Source organism: Mirounga leonina, unplaced genomic scaffold (genome assembly GCF_011800145.1).
Source record: "Mirounga leonina isolate KUSES-001 unplaced genomic scaffold, KU_Mleo_1.0 Mir_175, whole genome shotgun sequence".
NCBI lineage: Eukaryota > Metazoa > Chordata > Mammalia > Carnivora > Phocidae > Mirounga > Mirounga leonina.
The window spans coordinates 23,138,370-23,161,235 of NW_023270453.1; the positions used below are offsets into that span (position 1 = coordinate 23,138,370).

At 58.0% G+C, this 22,866-nt stretch overlaps 2 protein-coding genes across 2 annotated transcripts in view; both read left to right on the forward strand.

Moving 5' to 3' along the window:
* LOC118021985 (ATP-binding cassette sub-family A member 17-like) overlaps window positions 1-188 on the forward strand; it is a 39,284-nt gene extending 39,096 nt beyond the window's left edge. The window contains 1 exon segment of the mRNA XM_035022466.1: window positions 150-188. Coding sequence (XP_034878357.1) covers window positions 150-188 — 39 coding nt within the window.
* A 2,782-nt stretch (window positions 189-2,970) lies between these two features.
* Window positions 2,971-22,215, forward strand: CCNF (cyclin F). Its single transcript, XM_035022005.1, has 17 exons — window positions 2,971-3,000; window positions 3,740-3,894; window positions 4,908-5,014; window positions 5,947-6,014; window positions 7,198-7,451; window positions 7,794-7,847; window positions 8,691-8,795; window positions 9,115-9,192; window positions 10,822-10,973; window positions 13,306-13,470; window positions 15,276-15,399; window positions 15,641-15,821; window positions 16,155-16,242; window positions 18,511-18,610; window positions 18,691-18,818; window positions 19,490-19,659; window positions 20,311-22,215. Exons 1-17 carry the CDS (start codon window positions 2,985-2,987, stop codon window positions 20,787-20,789), a joined length of 2,424 nt encoding a protein of 807 aa, XP_034877896.1. The 5' UTR covers window positions 2,971-2,984; the 3' UTR covers window positions 20,790-22,215.
* Window positions 22,216-22,866: the final 651 nt, after the last annotated feature.

Below are 22,866 nucleotides of genomic sequence, written 5' to 3' on the forward strand. Positions count from 1 at the left end.
CTCCCAGCCTCCCTCTCCACCTCCCTCCCAGCCTCCCTCTCTACTTTCCTCCCAGCCTGCCTCTCCACCTCCCTCCCAACTTTCCTCCCAGTTTCCCTCTTCTTCCCTCCCAGCCTTCCTCTCCAGCTGGCTCTCCTCCTCCCTCCCAGCCTCCGTCACCACTTCCCTCGGACGTTTCCTTGCTGTAATAAAGAGTGCAGAACCTGCCATAGGCTGCAAGGAGTACAAAGGCAGTCTGTAGGCCCAGTGAGCTCAGTTCAGAGACTGGGTGGCTCTCTGTCAGATTAGGCCCTCTCACCTTAGAGGCCTGGTGGAGAACCTAGTTCCATTTCAGTGGAAAAGGATCCCCTTCAGTCCCGCCTGGGTGGCTCCATGGCCTCATTGAGACCTGGCTGTGGAAGCAGCCTCAGAGAAATACCTGCCATGTCCTCTCAAGGTGCAGTGGCCTGGGGGTGACCATGGTTCTCATGATACTGTCCTTCTGAAGGCAAGAGAAAAGAGATTGATGAGTTTGCTAGCCTGAGTTTCAATTTTTCAGTGTTTTAGTGTTTCAATATTTGGATTTGTGAGGCTCCATTTGTTCTCTGCCCAACCCCCCACCCAGGTCCTTACAAATCTTAGGAGTGAGCCTACATGTGACAGTACATCAACCCATGAAGTATTACTCAAATGAGTAACCTGAAATTTAAGAGACATTCATCAACTTTCATAGTCAACAGGGAGTGGAGCCAAGATTCAATTCACATAGAGGTTCTCAAAGTGGGGTTCCTAAGCAGCAGTTAGAAACATGCTAGAAATTTCATCCAGGAACATGCTAGAAATTCAGATTCTTGGGCCCCACCCCAGACCTCCTGAACTGGAAATATTTGGGGTGAGACCCAGCAATCTGTGTTGTAAGGACCCCACATTAACAAGTACTTCTGATGCAGCTCAGGCGTGAGAACTACGGAGGGCAGGGCTGTGTGCTCCAGGCCACAGCACGGGCCAGCCTCTGTGTGCAGATGGATGTGGCTGTGCACCTTTGTCACAAGCACACTCCTCTGGCGCGTACCCTGTCACAGAGCCTTGCTCCAGCGTGCTCACGCCGGTCTCTTCTAAAAAGCCCCCTCGGCTCCTCCTTTGCAGGTAGTTCTCTCCCTCCTTTCCCAGCCAAGCTCCAGTAAAGTTGGTGTCCCCTGACCCTGACCAAACATCCTACCTGCCATCACCCCTCACCCAAAATTACAGCACTGCTCCACCCCTGGCTGCCACACGGCGGGTCTCTCCATCCTCTCTCCCTGTGCCTGCCCTGTGGCATTTCAGAGTCCTTCCCACAGCCTTTCTCCCTCACTCCCGCCTCTGTGCCCTACTGTCCTTGAATCTTTCTCACTCACCCCCCATCCCATGTCTTCAACTGCCATCTTCTTCCAGCTGGGAACTTCCCCGACCCCCAACAATCTAGACTTTTCCAATGAATTCTCACTCTCCTGCATGGGGGTGTCCAGTGGGAAATGGGCTCTTCTCACCCTCTGGGAGTGGCTTGTCACCCCATGGGGCCTCCAGGGCTCTTCCTGCCAGGACGACAAATGCAGGCAAGGGCCCACAGCATGGCCAAGAAAAGAACACTGGTTTTCTGAAAAATAAGAATACTTTACCTGTGAATAAAGGAAAAATGAGGACACAAAGAACCGGGGAGAGGACAGCTGAGGGACTTAAGAGAGCAACATGCTATTTTGGGCTCCCCAGGGGAGTGGGTGTGGTGACAAAGGTGCTACTGGAGTCCAGGCTGGAAGGGCACACCTCTGCCCTGGGGGAGACCAGCAACAAAGTCACAGTGCAGGGGAGGAGGACAACACAGTAACAAAGCGGAAAACAGTAACCAAACGTGTGAGGAAGGAGAAACCTGCAGAATCCACCCTGGGTTCCTCCTCATGCTTCTGGGTGGAACATGGGCCACCTGGGGAGCAGCCCCAAGCCCGCTGGGCTCCGTCCACTCTGCTTCCTGTGCGCCCCACCTCGGCCCCTCCTTCAACCCCAAGCCCAGGGCCTGGTCCCTGGCCTCTGTAACAAGGGGCCTTTCACGCTCCGTGTGTGGCCGTCCGTGTACTTCTGTTTCCTGCTGCAGAATAGCAGTGTGGCTCTCGCGTGTGCGCCCGGCTGCCCAGCAGGGACCGACGACCCTGAGGACCAGGCCGGAGGGAAAGGGAGGGCGGACTGGGGGCGCGCAAGGGTGAGGAGAGCGTCTCCGGGAAAACCACCGTGTCCTCCTCCGTCCAGCGCTTCTCCCGTGAAAGACGGGCCGGAGGGCACTGCCCAGTCCCTGACGGACACCGTGCTCGGGGTGACTGGGGGCAGTCAGTGAAGCCGGCTCCCGGCGGGGCAGTGAGGACACAGCGGGGACACACAGGGGCGACGTCCTGCCCGCGGGACTCCTGAGCCACGATTCGCGGGAAGAAGGCGCCGGCCGAGTCCCTGAAGGGGCTGCGTTCCGGTCCACGCCCCCCGTGGCTCGGCCGCCCAAGCAGCGGTGTCCTCGCCTGACGCGCGGGCGGGAGGCTGGGCGCGCGGCCTCGGGGTGAGGGCCAGGGGCGCGGGGGGTGCGCACAGGCCTCCGCCGACGCCGCTCGCCGGGACCCGCGCCGCCGGAACAGCCGGGCCCAAGCTCACGCACAGACACCCCCACCAGCCTAGCCGGCGCCGTGTTCCCCGGGGGACCCCGCCCGCCCCGGCCGGGGAGGCAGGGCGGCCGCGCGGACTCCACCAATCAACGGCCGGCGTTCGAATTCGCGTCCTGGCGTGGCCAATCGCGAGCGCCCGGCGCGGGCGGGAGGGCGGGACCGGGGCCGGGGCCCTGTGGCCCGGCGGCGCGCGCCCCCCCCAGCCGGCCAATGGGAGGGCCGGGCGCATTTGAAAACTCGGGCGGGCGGCGAGGCGGATTTGCGCCTGCGCGGGGCGCGCGGGGCTGACGGCGGTCGGGGGCGCGGGCGGCGGAGTCGGCGGCGGCGATGGGGAGCGGCGGTGGTGAGTGCGGGGCGCGGGCGGCGGGCGGCGGGCGGACACCGAGCTGGGCGGCCCGGGCTCTTCGGCCCCGCGTGTGGGGCGTCCCGGCGGCGGCCGCCCGGCGCGCGGTTTAAATGCCCAGCGGCGCCGCGGGTGCGGGTGGGCTTGGCGTGAACGCTCCGCGCGGGGCCCGGCACCTGTCGCGGGCGGCGAGTACCGCATCCGGCCTAGAGCGAGGGGACGAGCACAGTGTCGCGGTCACATCCAGGTACCCTGTGGGCCTCGGTCGTCCCGCGCGGCCCGTTAGTTGGTGGTAGGCGACCCCGGTGCAGAGCCGGGCAGGGTAGGAAGGCCTGCGGAGGGGGTCCTGCGGGCGGGCGGCGGGGACGAGCGGGGAGGAAGCCAAGTGAGCGGCGCGAGGGGCTCCTGCTGTGTCGTCCTGGTGCGAGTAGGAGCGGAGATGGGCAGGGGTCCGAGGGCAGAACCATCATCCGCGTTGGCCGCTCTTGCCCCAGTAGCCAAGTTCCATGATCACTTGCTATTCGCCGTAAGTATTTACTGGATCTTTGAATGAATGATGGTGTCTTTCGGAATTCCCGGACCACTACTTCATTTAATCTTCGTGTGGGACTAGAAATGCAGCCGGTTCCTTCTGTGGGGAAGGCACAGTGACTGTTCCGTCGTCTTCAGATAAAACTTTGCGCATCAGCCCAGCTCCTTTCCTACACATCACCGAGACCATTCTGCTGTTCTTCTTCAGTGATCCACTGTCGGTGTGCCAAGTGTTTCTGTTACCCTACAAAGCGAAGAATAAGGAGGAGACCCCGAAACCTAACCATCTTGAGCCTCCCTGAAGATGTGCTCTTTCATATCCTGAAATGGCTTTCTGTCGGGGACATCCTGGCTGTCCGAGCTGTAAGTCGCCAGATGAAAGTAACGTCAGCCCTGTAGCTTGTTGACCTAACTTGTTGGTGGTCCCATCAGGGTTTCGTGTTCTTAAATGTGAGAACAAAATTTTGGCTACGAAAGAGGGCAGAGGCTACAAGGATGATGTTGTTACTAGACGTTTGAGGTTGTTGCAATCAAAGCTGAAACATAGCACAGTATGTTTTGAGTCTGTTTGTTGTGATGTTTGACAGAGAAAGTACCCTACTGTGGCAGTGAAATTCTCACCCCTTAAGAAATAAAAGAGTATATTAAGGAGAACAAAAACACATTTTCGAGGACAAATTGCGTAATGTCGAGCCCTGAAAGGGACTCTGGGAGTTAGTTTGCAGATACTCAACTGCACCCTCGTTCAGACTAACTTACTCAAGGGCATACAGCAAATTGGTGGGAAAACTCCAACAGGAACTTGTTTCTCTGACTCCCAGAGCCGCCTCCGTTGTGGTCATAATATCCATGGGTGCTGAGTTTTAATTGGCAATGGAAACTTTAGCCCTTGAAATGCTCACCTGTGCTAAGGGCTCCCAGCTGGGGCACTTCCTGCCTCTGACCAGGATGGTATTGAGTTTATTGGTCTTTTTCTAGAGCCTCTATTGACTTCCAGACTCCAGCCGTTTTCCCACTAGCAAGGCCCTAGGTAGAGAAGCAGAAGACAAAATTCTGTTCTACTTGCTCCTGTTAGAGTCTGCTTCCCTGATCGTTATAGGGCATACACCCTTACAGGGGCGTCACCCCCTCTTTCTCAAGGTGGATGCTTATTTTGCCTTCCGGCACCACTGTCCCCACCTTTAGAGCCTCCGAGAAACTTGTTTTTTCCCTCTCTCAAAGCAGCTATTACTTTGATACACAGGGGGCCTTTCCCCTTGGCATGGGTTGGGAGACAGGAGGCCCTCCATCCGTCTATGTCCCATGTTCAAGGGCTCCAGGAGCGGGGCTTCTAGGAGGTCCCTTGATAATGCACGCCCCCTTCCATTGTTCTGCAGGTGCACTCCCACCTGAAGTACCTAGTGGACAACCACGCCAGCGTGTGGGCATGTGCCAGCTTCCAGGAGCTGTGGCCTTCTCCAAGGAACCTGAAGCTCTTTGAAAGGTATCTGCACCTGACAACAGCTCCGTTTTCTCCCATCTCTGGGCCTCTCTGGTATGCCAGCCTGTGTCCCCAGCACCCCAGGGAGTGACTGAGGGCTGTCAGCGTCACCCGCGGAGTCACATGAAACACAGTCATTGGCCATCCATGGCACCAGCCCAGCCGGAGTCATCAGTCACTGTCATGCTTCGAAGGATCTCATGGGCTGGGACCAGTCTGCGTGACTCAAACACAGGTTACCTGCCTGTGGAAATTTTACTCAGCCCTCTTTTTATTTTTTTGGTCAAAAGTGTGTGATTTCACTCCTGTTGCATTTCACTCCCTGGTTGATGCTGTCCTCTTGCTGGGGTTGGGACCCAGAGGGAGGGTCAGAGCAGGTGTGAGCCCCTCGGCCTGGGGGCCCTGGCGTGCTGGTGACTAGACCTACCATCCACGTGTGCCAGTGGCCCCAGACAGGCCGCCTGAGACCTAAGCCACATACTATACGATGCCTCTGTTTAAGGTGTGCAACTCAGTGGTTTTTCGTAGATTCACACAGTTGTGCAACCATCACCGCTCACTTGAGAGCATCCTCATTACCCCACGGGCAAAGCCAAAGTGAATAGGGGTTGATGTCAGTGCCCACTCCCTATTTTCCCTGCAGTCCCCCAGCCCCTGGCAGCCCCAGATCTGCCCACTTGTACGTGGATTTGCCTGCTGTGGACATTTCATGTCAGGGGAATCTTACAGCATGTGGCCTTTTGTGGCTGAGTTCTTTTGCTTGGCACGTGTTTAAGGTTCGTCCGTGTTGTCACGTGTCATTGGATGAGTGGTATTTGACTGCGTTGTCTGAAAAATCCTCAGTTAAGAAACAAGCGTTCTAGCTTCGGGTGCTGTGGTGGGACAGAACCTTCATGGGACAACACAGGTGACACTGTGTGTTTTTAATGGTCTAGGGCTGCTGAAAAGGGAAATTTTGAAGCTGCCGTGAAGCTGGGTATAGCCTACCTCTACAATGAAGGCCGTAAGTCCTCACGGGGCGGGGGCTGGCCTCGCCCCGCTCAGTGCTGACCTTGTAGAACAGGCATGAGCCCTTCTCCATGGGAGCCGTTCAGCCCTTAGTTTTGCCGGGTCCAGCCGTGGGCCTCTCCCCTCAGCAGTGTGTGCCCACAGGGGGCCTGCTACGGGACCCACTGGTGATCTTTGAGTCCGTACGCTTTGATTATTTTTACAAAGCATGTTTTGACAACTGCTTTAATTCCATCAGCAGAGACTCAGAATGGGGGACCTACTCAGACAAATAGGGCTCCTCCACCAGCAGCACCCTCCTCCGTCCAATGAATGCCACAGCCCATGTAGGTGCTGACCCCTCTCCATCCTTTGCCACAGTTCCTCCCTGGAACTCTGGGGCAGCAATCAAAGGGTGCCTAATTCTTTGGGGTGTTAATAACACAGTAGCCACGGCTTCAGTGGGAGGCAGGAACAAGCAGGTCAAAGCTGGCCTGTGCCTGAACTCCTTCACCCCCCCAAGAAACAGGTGCTCCTTGAAAGAACCCATATGGCCTCCTCTCCAGTGCCTGCCCCTTTGCTTAGCACACAGAACCAGCCTGCAGAGTGTCCAGTCCCAGCCCCCAAAATGCATAAAGACTGGGGATAGCTGCTATGTTTCTGCTTCTGAAAGATCTGGCATCTTGCTGGGAAAGCCCCTGCTCATAGCTGGTTGGGGTTGTTGAGACCCACAGAGACGGTGAGCGGTCCTGCCCCTCGTGTGCTCCCCCATCAGACAGCGGTTCCCAGACAGGATTCACGTACCGTCCAACTCACCCATCCAAAGTGCACAAGCCAGCAGTTCGCAGTATCTTCACAGAGTGTTGTAGCCATTACCACCAGTCCAGGTTTGGAACATTAGTCCAAAAGGAAACAGTACCCACTAGCAAGGCTTCAGGCTGTAGCTCCCAGCAGGAGAGAGGGTGTGTGTGCTACCCCCACAGGGACACCTTCCTGGACGTTCAGAACCTAGGCTACCGGCAGGGACATGTGATTCACAAGGGAGGGAAGAAAGGGAGGAGCCCCTGTCTTGGAGGGCTCTGCTCTCCTTAAACACCAGCAATGTTGCGCTGCGGCAGGCGTAAGATTGTAGCATTTGAAGAACTCTGTGCACCTGTCCTTCGGAGACATCCTGGGTAACGTTCTGTCCGTGTCTGCAGTGTCTGTGTCTGATGAAGCGCGTGCAGAAGTGAACGGCCTGAAGGCTTCTCGCTTCTTCAGTCTCGCTGAGCGACTGAATGTCGGCGCCACGCCCTTCATCTGGCTCTTCATCCGCCCTCCGTGGTCGGTGTCTGGAAGCTGCTGCAAAGCCGTGGTTCATGAGAGCCTCAGGGCCGAGTGCCAGCTGCAGGGAGTGGGTCCTGGTGAGGGACACACGTGGGGCCGGCGTGCCGGACGGTCTGAGCCCCATAGGGTGAGTAGAGTCCCTGGACCATGTAAGGCCAGGTGCCTGATGACAGTGGAGGTGCAGAAAATCGAGAGTGTGGGTGTGGGGGCATCTGGAGATGAGCCAGCAGGAGAGGAAGCCTCACAGCTGGGGCTCCCAGGGAGTCCCATGGGGGCCTGGGCTGCAAATGCGTTGACAGCTGGGAACACAGGACCCAGGCTCCTCGAAGCCTGGAATCGGGGGGCGGCCCTTGGGGTGGGGTGTGGGCCAGGCAGGGGCCATGAGAACAGGTGGACAGGGAAGGATGTGCCCCCCCTGGAAGTTCTCTTTCCACTCATGATCACGATTCGTCCTCCTACTCTTGTTCAGACTCACAGAGCGTCTATACTGCACTGCTTGGGGAGAGTACTCAGTCTCTTTGAGGTGAGTCGTCTGTCCCGCCTAGACCCTGTGCTAGCTGGTGTGGCTCTGGCCCCCCTGAGCCAGCAGACGTGGAGTGCAGGGGCTCCATGTTTCTGTGCTGCTTGCCTTCCTGGCAGCTGCAAACACCAGGGACCAGGAAGTAAGCGGGAAGCAGCAGGAGGGGTTGTGCGGGGTATAAGGCCCAGGCAAGGCCCACCTGTGAGAAGCAGTGTGGAGCCCGCAGAGCGTCCGAGTGCTCGCCGGGCCATGGGCTGGTTTCATGACCTGGCTCCGGGCAGCCTCTCCTGCTCTTCCCACAGACCTCCCTATGCTGAAAAAAACTTTGCCAAGCTCATGATTAAGGAGCCCGCCCTGCAGCAGACTCAGGGATGGTGGAGGCTTCTGGTGACAGGTGCAGCCGCAGGGAGGGACACAGCTCACGTGAGTGAGGCCAGGGAGGAGCCTTGAGAAAACCTCCACGTCACCATCTGGGAGGGCCAGTGTGGAGGGCTGACCCTCCAGCGGGCAGCCCAGAGCCCAGCTAGGGGCCATGGGCCGAGCCAAACACAAACCTCCTCCTCCGGGAGGAAGGGGGCCTGTGAGGGCAGAGCTCAGAAGCTCGCTCTCCCGGCGGTTGTCAAAGCACGTATCTTAGGAGAAGTGGTTTCACTCCTAGTTTACTAACTCATTTTATTAAAAGAGAGATCCCTGAATATGCTTACTGAGAGGTCTGCGGAGAGACCATGGTGGCCCATAGAGGCCGGCGCTCTGTGTGGAGTGCGGCGGAGGAGGCTGCGGGTGGAGGCTGGTGCTCTGCTGCGGGGAGCGTGGTCAAGGAGGCCTCTGTGCTGGGATTTGTTGCAGGATGAAGAGCGGAAGGAGCAGGCCCGGGACCTGTTTGAAGAGTCTGCTCATCAGGGTTGTCTGGCCAGCTCGTACCTCCTCTGGGAACGTGACAGGAGGACGGACGTGAGTGGCCCGGGGTCTGGGGAGAGGAGGATTTGTGTCGGCCAAAGGTGCGGTCTCCAAATGGGCCCTCGGGCAAGGTTCTGTCCTCACCGGGGGCCCCTGGGCAGCTCCCAGAGAAAACAGGAGCCACCGTCCAGCAGCAGCTCCCATAGCTGCCCCAGCAACCACCTCCATTTGGGAGATAAGGGGCTGGGAAGGAGACCAAGCTGTGGACCCTTTAGGGGTGTCGGGAGGAACATTTAGGAATCGAAGGGTTGGTTCTGAGTTTCTCCGGAGACACAACTGTATAAACAGCACGGTGACACTCTCCCATTGACAGATGTCAGATCCCGGGCGATGCCTCCACAGCTTCCGGAAACTCAGGGACTTCGCGGCCAAAGGCTGCTGGGAAGCACAGGTGAGGCAGGAGCTGGCCTTTCTCCTTCCCGCTCCTCTCGTGGGGCTGTGGCAGTGAGATTGCCCGGCTCCCTCTCATGGGAGGTAGGACTGGCCCAGGGCTGACGCCAGGGCTGACAGGAGTGTAGCTGCGGGGTGCGCCCTTCACCTCTGCGCTTCACTCCGGCGCCTCCAAGCCCCTGCTCCCCCAGCCCTCCAGCCTCTGCGTTCTCAGGTGTGACCGCGCTAGGTCTGTTGTCAGTGCTCACGTCGCTCCCTGAGGTTGCCGGGTAGCTCGGAGCAGATGGGGGTGTGCAACGCTGCCCTGTTCCCCTCATTTCACCCGCTCACCGGGTCGCCCAGGGTTAGAACCAGGATGTGAGGGATTTGCCGGTGGTGCTCTCCAGATGCTGTCCCGTTGCAGCTGTAAAGAACTGTCGTTTAGGACAAATCAAAGACAGTCCCCCTTTGCCGAGCAGGTAGAAATACTCTTGTTGCCCCGCCAGGGGGGTGTTTGAGAGTCCTCTGCCCTAAAAGTGAGGGAAGAAATCACAGCAGTAGGCGGCCCAGCCTGATGTGTCCCAGAACATGGCAACGTTTATGTCCCAGGCAGTCAGCAGATTTGCGGCAGCAAGAACAGCGAACAGCGCGGTTCTCTCAGAAGCTCTAACTGATCATAAGGATAGCAACATTCCATTAAAGGTTCACAGGGTCCTCATGCGCTCCCGCAAAAGGGGAAATAGAAAAAACTGGTCAAAGCCCAGGGCAGCGTCCCCTCTCAGCGCTATTAATGGGGCGCACAGCTAAACAAGATCGTATGTATGTATGTCTTTCTTCTGTACGTGTTGAGTGGATCGCTAATAACTTCTGAGAGTACACATTTTTCACGAGAGCAGTTTTTGCTGGCAAAGATGTGATAAAACCCATTCACTTAGCTGGTATGAAAATCTGTGCAGCCGTTTCAGAAAATACTTAGGCACAGCCGCCCCTGCGGGTTGAGCACGTATGCAGACAGGTACCAGTCCTGAAATGGCTGTACCGGGATGTTCCATAAAGTAATAAAACAAGTCTAACCCTGGAGGCAAGAACAGGTGAAACACGTTTACAGGCGTTTCATACCTAAGGAGCCACGTTATTGTTAGGTGAGCTGAGAGAAGGTAAAATGTATGTGCACTATGATCAGGAATGCATAGAAACATCTAGAAGGAAATATCTAGAAATAGTTGCTAGTTACCATCAGAGGGCCTAGAGGTGCCAGGGGGCCCGTGCCAAGTGGCGGACACAGCTCTGTCAACCCACACACCCAGCTACCTAGGCAGGTGCTGTTGGGCCCTCATGAAAAGGGAAACTGAGGCACACAGCACTTCCGCCAGTTTGCCTGTGGTGTTCACACAGACCCAGGTTTTAAAGCCAGGTCATCTGAACCTCCAGCCAGTTTTGGCCACTTTGCTTCACTGACTCCATTATGCACGTTTTGTCCCTCTTGAAGTTCGTTATCGCGTGACCTAGTGTTTATTTCAAAATGAGTAGTTAGAACCCGAGCCATGCCGTTTCCAGAAGGCGGAGAAGGTGTACGTGCCCGCTGTGTGCCCACACGTCTTCTCCCCCGGCAGCCCACGGCTTCGTGCTCACGTGCGTGTCTGTCCCGCAGCTGTCTTTAGCCAAAGCCTGTGCACATGGAAGCCAGCTGGGACTAGGCGCGAAGGCCTCGGCTGGGGTGGTGCGCCCCCTCTTTCAGACCTCCCGTGCCGTCAGCAAGCAGCAGGTCTTCTCTGTGCAGAAAGGCCTCAGCGACACGATGAGGTGAGGACCGCGACAGCGAGCGTCTGCACGGGATGGTGGGCAGAGGCAGAGCGGCAGCCAGGCTTCGGGCTCAGGAGGGGGGCTGTCGGGCCCGTTCCATCAGAGCTGCCGCCACAGGGCGCCGGGGCGAGCAGCCCCGCTGGAACCCCCTTCGTGCGTGTGTTTTCCAAAACCGGGATGCCCCCGTTCTCCAGGGCTTTGAAGAGAAGATATCCCCCGTGAGTGTCCATGCTCGTTTTCCTTTTTAACCCTCAGAATATGTTACACCATTTAAGCATCTTTCTAAAATGATGGGATTTGTATTGCCAGTTTCAGCACCCAAAACACCACCTCTTCTTGACGCCTCCTCCGGTGAGCTTCGGTGTGGCGAACGAGGGTCCGCGACCATCACGCCTGCCCAGAGCAGGGAGCAGAGCCCTCTAGGGTGGCCTCCCGCCCCGTGTGCCCTGCCCCGAGGGTTTTCATTCAGTCACAGGATACGTTAGAAATTAATGTAGAAAACGTAAATGATTCTTTAAGCTTCCACGAGATTTCAAATATGCTTTGGAAGGGCACCTGGGTGGCTCAGTCAGCTGAGTGTCTGACTCTTGATTTCGGCTCAGGTCATGATCTCAGGGCGCTGAACTCGAGCCCCGTGTCAGGCTCTGGGCTGGGCGTGGAGGTTGCTTAAGATTCTCTCTCTCCCTCTCCCTCGGCCCATCCCCACTTTCTCTCTAAAAAATTAATTAATTAAAAACATACTTTGGGTTCCGAAGGGGCAGGAACATGCTCAGTAGACGTCTGTGTTAAGCGGGATCACGGCTTCCCTGGAGAGGCTTGATCTCGCACCCGGTGCAGGGATGCACTGTCCTCTGCTCCCACATTCCATGTCAGCAAGCCGTTGTGCTCTGGAACCCTGGGCCAGTGCTGGCGGCTGCAGCCCCTTTTCCCCCCTGTTCCTCCTCCTCTGAGAAGGTGTATCCTGAGAGCACCTGTGCCCCTCTCAGGTGGCCCTTTTTGGGGGACTTTCACTGTTCTGTTTGGGGGGACACTTTCTCCTTTTCAGAAACAGAATTTTGTTGAAATATTAACATCGTCTCAGCCTTTGAGTTGAGCTTCTTTTCCTTCTCCTCTATACCAAGCAAAACAGATGCCTTTTTTTTTTAAAGCTGAAGTATATTTGACGTGTGACATTGTGTTGGCTTGGGATTTAGCCATTTTAAAGTATACAATTCCATTGGTTTGTTTTTTGTTTTGTTTTAAAGATTTTATTTATTAGAGCATGTGTGCGCATGTGAGCAAAGTGAGGGGCAGAGGCAGAGGAAGAAGCAGGTTCCCCGTGGAGCAGGGAACCCACAGGACTCCATCCCAGAACCCTGGGATCATGACCTGAGCCGAAATCAAGAGTTAGACGCATAACTGACTGAACCACCCCAGGCACCCTGGTTGGTTGGTTTTTAGAAGTCCCATCGTTAGGGTCGCTAAGTCTGGATGGGGGAGCATCCTCTTCTGTTCCCAGTGTTGGCTGGTTTAAACCTCCAACACCTGGCGGTGCTCACGCGGTCGTCCAGCTCTGGGAGGAAACACAGGCTGTCTGTCTCACCCCCATTCCCATCTCCCTCCTTCCCTCCACCTGTGACAGATGCTTCTGCCCAGCACCTGGAACACCTGCCCAGACCCCAGCAGCTTTGTTTCTTCTCCCTCTTCTGGTCTCTCCTCTCCTTTGTTCAGAGAGCTGTTGACCGTACTCGGGCACTCTTGCTGGGGCACCCAGCACTCCCGCGTGAGGTCTGTGTCCCTGGTCCCAGGTTGAGCCCCCTCGAGGAGGGACCGCACGTCTGTCAGCCCCACCAGGGCTGCTGGGTGCTGAGAAGTCCGATGCTGGGCTCAGGGCACCCTCCTTTAGCTCCATTCCGGCTCTCTGCCCCGTTGCAGAGGGTCGAGATAAATGACCCCATGGATGGAGCCGCTCCGCGAGGAGGATATGGGTTTGCGGGAGGGCCACAGGTCTCACCAGCTTCGTGTGACTGTTCTCCTGTCCTGGGCCCTGTGATCTATCCTCAGCCCTCCAGGGTGGCCCCACCTTGCCCCTTACCTGTATCTGGGCTCATCCGGTACCTGGCTGGCTGTGTGGGAGAAGGTAGGGGACACAGGTGTGTGAGCCTAGCTTCCTCCTAGGAACCCAGCAACCTTGGGGCCTTCCCAGCCCCCTTGGACCTAGCACCTCCGGCTGGGACAAGTTCCTGGGTAAATCGACGATGCTGCAGATGACCAGCTCACTCCCTGAGGACGGATGGGCCAGGTGGGAATGGCACACTCACCCTCATTTTCAGGGGTGGTGCTCTTCCTGCAGGTACATCTTGATTGACTGGCTGGTAGAAGTCGCCACTATGAAGGACTTCACGAGCCTGTGCCTTCACCTGACCGTGGAGTGCGTGGACCGGTACCTGCGGAGGAGGCTGGTGCCCCGGTACAGGCTCCAGCTGCTGGGCATTGCCTGCATGGTCATCTGCACCCGGTAAGGGCCCCCCCCACCCCCGGGCAGGGCCTGCAAGATGACCCTCAGCATGCTGGGCATGCCCGGCCTCCCCGGCTGGCTTGTCGGTGAAAGGAGCCTTCAGTGTCCCACCTCATCAGATGTGGGTCTGAACTTCAGGGAGAGCGCAAGCAGAGTAGTTCCCCTCAGATGGAGGACTGACCCTTGGTGCGTGGGTGGCCGCTCATCCCGGCCTGCAGGGACCCCAGAACATGGCCTTGCTCAGGCGGGTTCAGGCTGGGCCCCTCCTCCCCTGGCCCCTGAGGGTGACATGGTGACCTGCCCCCCCCCCGGGTCCTCCTCCCAAGATCACGGAAAGACCCCTTCTCAGCGGTCAAGCTCTCTAGCCTGTGTCATCAGAGACCTGCAGTTAGAGGGTCTCATGTCCGCAGCCAGCTCCCAGAACACCCCAGTCCCACTGCGAACAGGGGGTCCCTCCTCATACAGCTGCCTGCACCCCTGGCAACCCTGACTTTCCATGCAGAACCAGCTTACGTTTTACCTAAATCTACTGTCTTTTATCGATATTTGTCTGCCCCGGTTTTGCCTTGGAAACATCTTGAGTGTTCTTGTCTTCCTAAGGCAGACACGCCCGTGTGGTCTGCCCTTCCCCCTGCAGACTTGCCATCCTCGTCCGTGAGCCTTGGGGCGTGAGGGACAGGCTCGCCATGCACAGCGGGGTGCACTCAGATGCGCGGGCTTCCTTTGTGTGTAGCCCTGAGGCAGGGGGTCCAGGCTTATGTCGTTGGGGTGGTCTTTCTGTCATGAGGTCACGGAAAGCCCCAGCTCCTGTCTTATCTCTGCCACCCCCGGTGACCCCTGAGGCCACCGTGTCCAGTGCAGCGAGCTCAGTCATGTGGTCGTGCTGGGAACTGGGATGTGTGGTCTGTAGGGGACCAGCGTGGACTTGGGCTGCAGGCAAGGCTACCACCTGCCGCCCAGCCCCTCAGGCGTGCCCACGGGACCCTGCGTTCAGACCTTCTCAGTAGAGGTGGCAAACAGGCCCCACCTCCTCGTGCCGGAGCAGCGTAATTACACCCTTGTAATCAGAAACCAAATTACTGGACCACCAACTGGCTAGCAGTGAGATGCTTTATAAAGATCCTAGAGGCAGAGATGCCCCACCTCTGCTCAGAGCAGCACCTGCCGTGGCCCTCTGCCCGGGAGCTCCAACACCCAGCCCCACTGGGCCCACTCCCGCCTCTTACCCTCTGCACCTGCGCTCCCCGTATCTCCCATCTTCTCTCTCGGTCAAGCCCATAGCAAACGGGGCAGCCACAGAGTCCCCAGGACAGAGCAGCCATGGCTTGGCTCTGCTCCCTTGCCGGCAGGCCACTGAACCAGCGTGTTCCCTACTAGTTGGGGCCACTGGAGAGTCGAGAACAGATGACCAGACCCATGCTGAGCACCTACCTTCAAACAACCTCCAGCCCTCCTTCTGCTGGCTCACCCACCTCCCAGGTTTAAGCTCTTGTTTACATGCGCTCTGTAGAAGCTGGTTTAATCCTCAGGTCGTTAAGAGGCTCGACCAGTCACCTCGATTATGGGTGCCTTTTGCAGACACCTCTGCGTGCCTGGAGCTGGCCACTCCCACGGCGGCCGGCACCAGTCCCAGTTCCTTTGCAGACCCTTCAGATAGGGTCACTTGAGCTCATCTGTTCCCCTCAGGGGCTGCAGGCAGCTCAGTCCGCTCTTTGACCCTCCCCCACCCCCATCACTGGGGCTGAAGTGATCGCTGCCTTCAGGGAGAGCAGACTCCTTGCTCAGATCCCTGCTTGACATTCTAGGTTCATCAGCAAAGAAATCCTGACGATCCGCGAGGCTGTGTGGCTCACAGACAACACGTACAAGTATGAGGACCTGGTGCGGATGATGGGAGAGATCATCTCTGCCCTGGAAGGGAAGATTCGGGTAAGTGGCCATTTGCTATTTCCTTTCACATCAGAGCTGAAGCCATGGGAGGGGACAGGTGGAATCGGGCTCCTGCATGGTGTCGAGCTTTCCTGCTCTGGAAAGTCCTCCTGGACCCAGAGGGCACGAGGCTGGAGCTGCAGCTGGTCACTGCAACACTGTGGTGCTGGTCCTCCCTGCTGAGTGGGTGGGTGAGCCCTCTGCGTGCCAGGACCCCACGCCACCTCCCTGCCCCGTGTAGGTCCCCACTGTGGTTGATTACAAGGACGTCCTGCTGACGCTGGTCCCAGTGGCGCCGAGAACCCAGCACCTGTGCAGCTTCCTGTGTGAGCTCTCCCTGCTGCACACCAGCCTGGCGGCCTACGCTCCAGCCCGTCTGGCCGCGGCCGCCCTACTGCTCGCAAGGCTGACGCACAGGCAGAGTAAGGAGCCCGCCCTTCCGCCCCGACTGCTCAGCAGGGCGAGCCGGGGACTGGGGATTCCCCAAGTCAGGACACAGGAGACGGCTCTCAGATGCAAGGGGGAGTGAGGGAGAAAACGGAGCATGTGCGTCTCCACTCGAGGAGATGCCAGGACAGACTAAAGCCGTTCTGTGGGGGTGAGGTTAAGAGATGGTTGTAGCGTAAGTATCTCCCGCACCTTGACAGTGAGCATGGGGCGTTTGTCACCCCAAGCTCCAGGAAACTGCACAGCAGAACCGTGGGGCGTGGGAGGGGGCGTCAGCACGGCCCCAGCACCCCTGCTTTCCTCCCCAGCACAGCCCTGGACCACGCGGTTGTGGGACCTGACTGGGTTCTCCTGTGAAGACCTCATACCCTGTGTCCTGAGCCTTCATCAGAAGTGGTGAGTCTGTAGAAGGAAGTGAGCCCCCCCAGTTGCCACAGAGCCTTCGTCCTCGTGTCCCACGGGGGGCTCGCTGTCAGCCCGCACACAGACCTGCCCCGTAGGGCACTGCGTTCTCCGGGTTGACCTGGAAAAACGCCAGGCCACGTTGCCTGTTTGGCACCGTTTTGACATTTGATGTGTAGACAGCAGCTCCTCCCAGCCCAGAGCTCATCCTGCAGGCGGCAATGGTAATCGAAACATTGAAGTCGGCTGCCTGAGCAGTGGCCAGTGTGGCGTGGGACCACTTGTCCCCTCGCTCCGGAGTTGGCCGGCTGTGATTGCTTCCTGCCGCAGCCCTGCTCCTCGTCCGCTCACTCCAGAGCCCGCTGCCAACACGTGCCTGCGCCAAACCCCAGCCGCTGCTGCCTCTGCCAGGCCACACTCTGTGCTCTCTTCCCCCGCGTGTGGGCCTGGGGGATTCCGGCCTTCTGCCTGTCCTCGGGCACTTCCAGGACTCAGAACATCTGAAACCCAGCCTCTGACTTGAGCCCCAGGGCCTCCTCCCCTGCTGCTGGCTTGTCCAGGCCGTCCCTCCTCATCATGGATCGCACTGGGCGCCTGGAGTGTGTGCCTCGGTCATCCTAGCAGGGACGTGGGGCCAGCCGTTACTGCCGCTCCGTTCCCGCCGCTCCGTTCCCGCGTCCCGCCAGCTCTGGAGGGCTGTGCTGCCTGCACGTGCTCATTCCCCCAGCCGCCCCCTGAGTTACCGCAGTGACCGCCTCTGAGGGCGTCACTGCTCTGTACACCGTCTAGGATGAGATCGGAGCTCTCCAGCGGGGCCCTAAGCCCCTGGGACCAGCCCCTTCTCTGGCCCGCTCCCCGCCCCGCTCCCGCCATGGGGAGCCAGTCAGCATGTCCTGGGCTGGCGTGTCCTTTGGCCAACCCTGTTTTCTGTCGTGCCTACTCCCAGCCTATGGACGGGGAGCACGGATGAAGCTGATGGGTCAGCGTATGTGTCTGATTGCTCACACAAGGGGTGCGAACAGCCCTTGCCTGACACCGGCTACCAAAGATTGTTGCTAGGCTGCCCCCCAGAGTTGTTTATTTTCACATCAGAGAAATTGCAAATGTTTATTTACCAACCTAATTTTTTTTTTTTTTTTAAAGATTTTGTTTATTTATTTGACAGAGAGAGATACAACGAGAGAGGGAACACAAGCAGGGGGAGCTGGAGAGGGAGGAGCAGGCTCCCCGCTGAGCAGGGAGCCCAACATAGGGCTCGATCCCAGGACCCTGGAGTCATGACCTGAGCCGAAGGCAGATGCTTAATGATTGAGCCACCCAGGCGCCCCCCAAACTAGTTTTTTTTTTTTTTTTAAGATTTTATTTATTTGACACACAGAGAGAGAGAGACAGTGAGAGAGGGAACACAAGCAGGGGGAGTGGGAGAAGGAGAAGCAGGCTTCCCGCTGAGCAAGGAGTCTGATGCGGGGCTCGATCCCAGGACCCTGAGATCATGACCTGAGCCGAAGGCAGACGCTTAATGACTGAGCCACCCAGGCGCCCCCAAACTAGTTTTTTAAGTGTACAATTCATATTCGGAGTTGTGCGACCATCATGACAGTTCTAGAACGTGGCACCACCCTCAAACCCTGCATCCCTCGTCTGTCAGGCCCCTGCTTCTGGGCCCTCCAGCCCCCGGCTTTCCATCTCTGTGGATTTCTTGCTTCTGGACACTTCATAGAAACAGAGTCCTGCCTCACGTGGCCTCTTGTGACCAGCCTGTCAGCTACATAATGATTCCACTGGAGTCCCGGTCCACTGTGTGGATGGACCGTTCCTGCTCATTCATGCGCTGGTGGACATGGGGGCTGCCGTGAACATCTGCGCATCTGTGTGCATTTACGGTGGAGCCACGGGGCACCCTGTCTCACCTCCCATCGCTAGGCTGTTTTTATGTTTATTTTTTTAAAGATTTAATTTTTATTTATTTGAGAGAGAGTGAGCGAGCACAAGCAGGGGGAGTGTGGAAGAGGGAGAGGTAGGCTTCCTGCTGAGCAAGGAGCCTGATGTGGGGCGGATCCGCCAGGACCCCCGATCACCTGACCTGAAGGCAGCCGCCCAACCAACTGAGCACCCAGGAACCCCAGCTAGGCTGTTTTTAAATGCATATTGTCCCCTCTCACTTCAGCGAGTGGAGGCTAAAACAAGAGTCCCTTGGGCTGGGGTGACGATGTCACCTGCCCTGGAGCCCTGCATGTGACCCCATTGTCCCTCTGTTTGCAGCTTTCATGATGACGCCCCCAAGGACTACAGGCAAGTGTCTCTGACCGCCGTGAAGCAGCGATTCGAGGACAAGCGCTACGAAGAGATCAGTCAGGAAGAGGTGCCCGTGCCCCCACTGCCCACCCCAGATGCTGGCCCCTCTGGGCCTCGTCCCTCCCTCTGACCCCGGTCTCCTCTCAGGTACTGAGCTACGGCCAGCTGTGCACAGCCCTGGGAGTGAAGCAGGGCAGCCCGGAGCCCACGTCTTTCCTCAGCACGGGGGACATCCATGCCTTCCTCACCTCTCCTTCAGGAAGGAGGACCAAGCGGTGAGTGAGCCCCGTGTCTGAAACAGTGCGTGCTGGACCTGGTTCCCTGGGGACCCCTGCGGCTGTCTGAGGGGCTCCGTTACCCCCTTTTACACAGGGGGCTTCTAAGATGTAGCAGGGAGAAGTGGCAGGTCCCACAAAAACGGAAGCTGGGGTTGAATCCAGGCCTTGGTTCCTGGGCCCGATCTCCACTGTTGGCCACCCTGTTCTCTTTCTCCAGTGCAGCTGTCTCTCTTGCTTTAACCTGGCCCCTTTGAGCAAAGGTGGTCTCAAGCACAGGCTGAGCCCAGCGCAGGCACCTGCAGGCCACCCTGTTCCACGGTGTTGCTGTCACTCCCGGCCCTGTCCCTCTGTACTTCCTGGGCTGCCCCGTCTCCCCCTCGTCTCCCGAGTCTATCCCACGCGTGTCCCCCATCTCAGTGTCCTGGCTCGACCACCTGGAATGACTTGCCCTCCCCACCTTACCCACCCGCCAAGTCCAGATGCGCAGACCCTCACTGTGCTGCCGGCCCTGCCTCTGGGAGCTTTGCTGCGAGCTTCCTGAGGGCAGGCAGCTGGGTAGCTGTGTCTTCCCCGCACCCAGCACAGCAGGCCAGGGCGGGCAAGTGCAGAGGACCAGGCTGGGTAGGAGGACCAGCCATGACCGGACTCCTGGCCCTCCCACCCTGCAGGAAGCGGGAGAACAGCCTCCAGGAGGACAGGGGCAGCTTCGTCACCACGCCCACCGCGGAGCTGTCCAGCCAGGAGGAGATGCTGCTGGGCAGCTTTCTGGACTGGAGCCTGGACTACTGCTCTGGCTACGAGGGTGACCAGGAAAGCGAGGGTGAGAAGGACGGTGATGGTGAGTGCCACGGCCTGGAGGCCGCCCAGATGCCCCCGAGGGGGCAGGGGGGGTCCACACCCAGGCAGGCATGAGACAGCAGAGCCCCTAGAACACCAGAGTGCAGTCGGGGGCCAGGGTGGGCATTCTCCCAGCCCACAGCGGGGAGAAAAGACCTGTGTCCAGCCCCAGCCAGGACTGTGGGAGGGCCTCACCCAGGGCAGGGAAGCAGAAGAGACCTTGTCTGGAATTCACAAGGAGTTCTTTCTCGAACATTGTGTGAGATGTGCCACCCACTGCCCTTTTGGGCTCTGTTCCTTGTGCACCCCTCCAGAGCTGCCTGTGGGAGGCTCTGCCCCTGTGCTCTCGAGCAGCTAAACACAAAGGAAGCCTAGTTGAAGCAGTTTCTATCAACTTTCCAATTGCTTGCTTTGTGTCCACTTGGGGATTAAGTGAATTATTGGTAACTAGTTTGTAGTCGCTCCTCCAAATCACATTGAGTGCCACCCTCAATTTCTTACCCAAAGTAGAGCAGTACAGGGGACAGTCCAGTGAGAGCCACGCCCGTCCTGGCCAAGAGCTGGACCCTGGGCCACTGGGGGTCCTGACTGGGCAGGGGGGCACCCCATCGCTCAGGCTGTGGTCGCATGTCTCTCCCCATGTCTCCCACAGTGACGGCCCCCAGCGGCATCCTCGATGTCACCGTGGTCTATCTGAGCCCCGAACAGCACTGCTGCCAGGAATCGAGTGATGAGGAGGCCTGCCCGGAGGACAGGGGACGCCAGGACCCGCGCACCTGGGTACCAGGCCCCCAGACGCCTCCAACGCCAGGGCCTGAGCCTCGGCTCTGCAGCACAAGGGAGCCAGGCAGGGACAGTGTGACCTCAGGGTACTCCTCCATCAGCAGCGCGAGTCCCACAAACTCAGTGGATGGCATCTCAGGGGGCCCTCCCCAATCTACCTCAGCGCTGTCCCCAGGCAGCGACTCAAACACACAGCCTTGCCACCACCATGCCAAGAAGTCGTGTTTACAGTGTCGCTCTCCAAACCCTCTGGAGAGCAGCGTTCCCCAGGTGAAGAGGAAAAACCTATCCACCCACAGCAAGGAGGAAGAGGAGGAGGAGGAGAGGGACCTGAGCCGGGCTTGCTGAGGCTGTGAGTGTGCCCGTGCTTCCTGCAGGGAACATTTGCTAAGGGAGGGCTGCCGCTGCACTAGGGAGCCGTGGGGGCGCTGGAGATGGATGCCATGTGGACCCCAGTGGCTCTCGCACAGGGAACGGAGAGAACACGGGACGCTAAGTTTCTTTCTCCAGGGTAGTCCCATGTGAGCCGTCAGAATGTCTGAATCAGAACAAAAACTCAGATTCTTCCCTTTGGGAAGCTTAGCCTCAAAGCAATCATGCCACACCCTGTGAAGCCCGTTTCTCTGTCCCCTCTTGTGTCTGTCCTCTCTCTGGGGAGCTTGAGCCCACGTCCTGATCTCCCCAGCCCCACTGAACCCCATCCCAGGAGCCGACAGCTTTCACAGTTGAGAACACGTGGGACCAGGTGGCCTGGCCCAGCTCCCCTCCCGGCATCTCTCTGGTTTTGGGTTCTGGGGGGAGCTGACAGGTCTGAGCGCACCTCCGTCCTCATATCTCCACCCCCACCCCCCCCCGCTCCCATCCTCACTGGGTGCAGGTCCCCTGCTGAGGGAGCCATGCCCCTGCACACTGCTGTGGACTGCATGGGACCGCCAGGTGGGGGGCCCTAATTGCTTTCTTGGCCCTCAGCTCCCTGCCCACCACACTCTCCACTCCTTCAGAAATCTGTCCCTTCCTGCAGAGTGATTGGTCTTTGTCCCCAGCAGGTGGTGTCCGTATGAACACCTCTCTTTGCACTGAATTTCTAGGCCATTTCTTTTCCTCTCTATTTCCATTCTTTGTTCTTCTAAGATGGAAATAAAAGAAAAATTAAAGATAGAAGGCATTAAATTTTAAAAAGAGATTCTTAACTTTATTTAGGCTCAACTAAAGAAAAAAGGAACATCTGATTCAGATCCCTCAGTGCTATCCTGACACTCTTCCCAGAGAGGTTAGATGGAAAAAAATTGTCATTTGTAACATCTGAGGTGACCACAGTGCAGAAGAGTGAGACTCAGAGGACCTGTCCCCACCTGTTGGGTGAGGGTGGATCTGCTGTGGGTTCCTGAGGCTCCCCCACACCTGCCACCTCCTGGGTGCAGCAGCCAAAACACCAGCGGGATCTGCTCTAGACTGACCCCAACCACCCCCCGGTCGGGTGGACCACTGAGACACGTGCCCTGCACGGATAGCTTCTGCTGCTTCTCGGAACGTCAGAAAGAACCACTGGGCCAGGAGCCATCCCCCAAATGCTCTTGAACCCGAGCTCTGTGGAAGGAAGAGATACTCTGTGGTAGCTTTTCTGGGTGCTTGTGTGTGTGCAAGCGGGGTGTGGGTGTGTGTGGGTGTGGCTGTGGGAGCTGTCTTCCTGCTACTGTAAGAGAATTCTGACCACCCTGGTGGGGCACGGTTGAGATCGCAGATCTTTCCTGTCAACTGTGCCCCTGGGCATGTGTGATCCTCAGTATCCTCATCTGTAAGATGTGGCCATAGTACCTACCTCACAGGGGTGTTGTGGGGATTAAATGTGATGAGGGTAGTGGCAGCTGAGTGATGTGCATATCTGAACTGCCCACCTCCTTGTCTGTGGCCCACTGTCAAAAGCTCAACTCTGGATGGACCCGGCTCTCTGCCTTCTCCCTGCCTGCACCTATAGGAGACCACTCCAGTGGGGACCTAATGCCACCTGCCTGTGCTGACCGGAGCCTCTCCCTCCCTTCCTCCCTGCAGATGAGAACGGGCCACTGCCCATGGACGGGCCCACCCTAAGTTCCCACCCTGGAATAGCCCCAAGCGGCATAGGGCCCCCAGCTCCCCCCCGAGCAGCTATGAAATGGACACCTCTCCATCTTGAAGCAACCTCCCCCACCCCCAGCTTGTCATCCGTGCAGCTCCCCCTGAGATTTCTCAGCCCCTGCAGGGTTCACAGTCCTACTTATTAACTCCAATTACATGGGGCCCTGCTGCCTTCATCACTCCTCCCAGCTAGCACCTGTCCCCCAGCTGTCTAAGTCACTGAAGGCCCCATCCTCCAACCTGTGGAGACCCTCCTGGAACAGCCTCAGGTTGCTTCTGTGACACCTGGCTCTACTGTCCCCTCCACCTC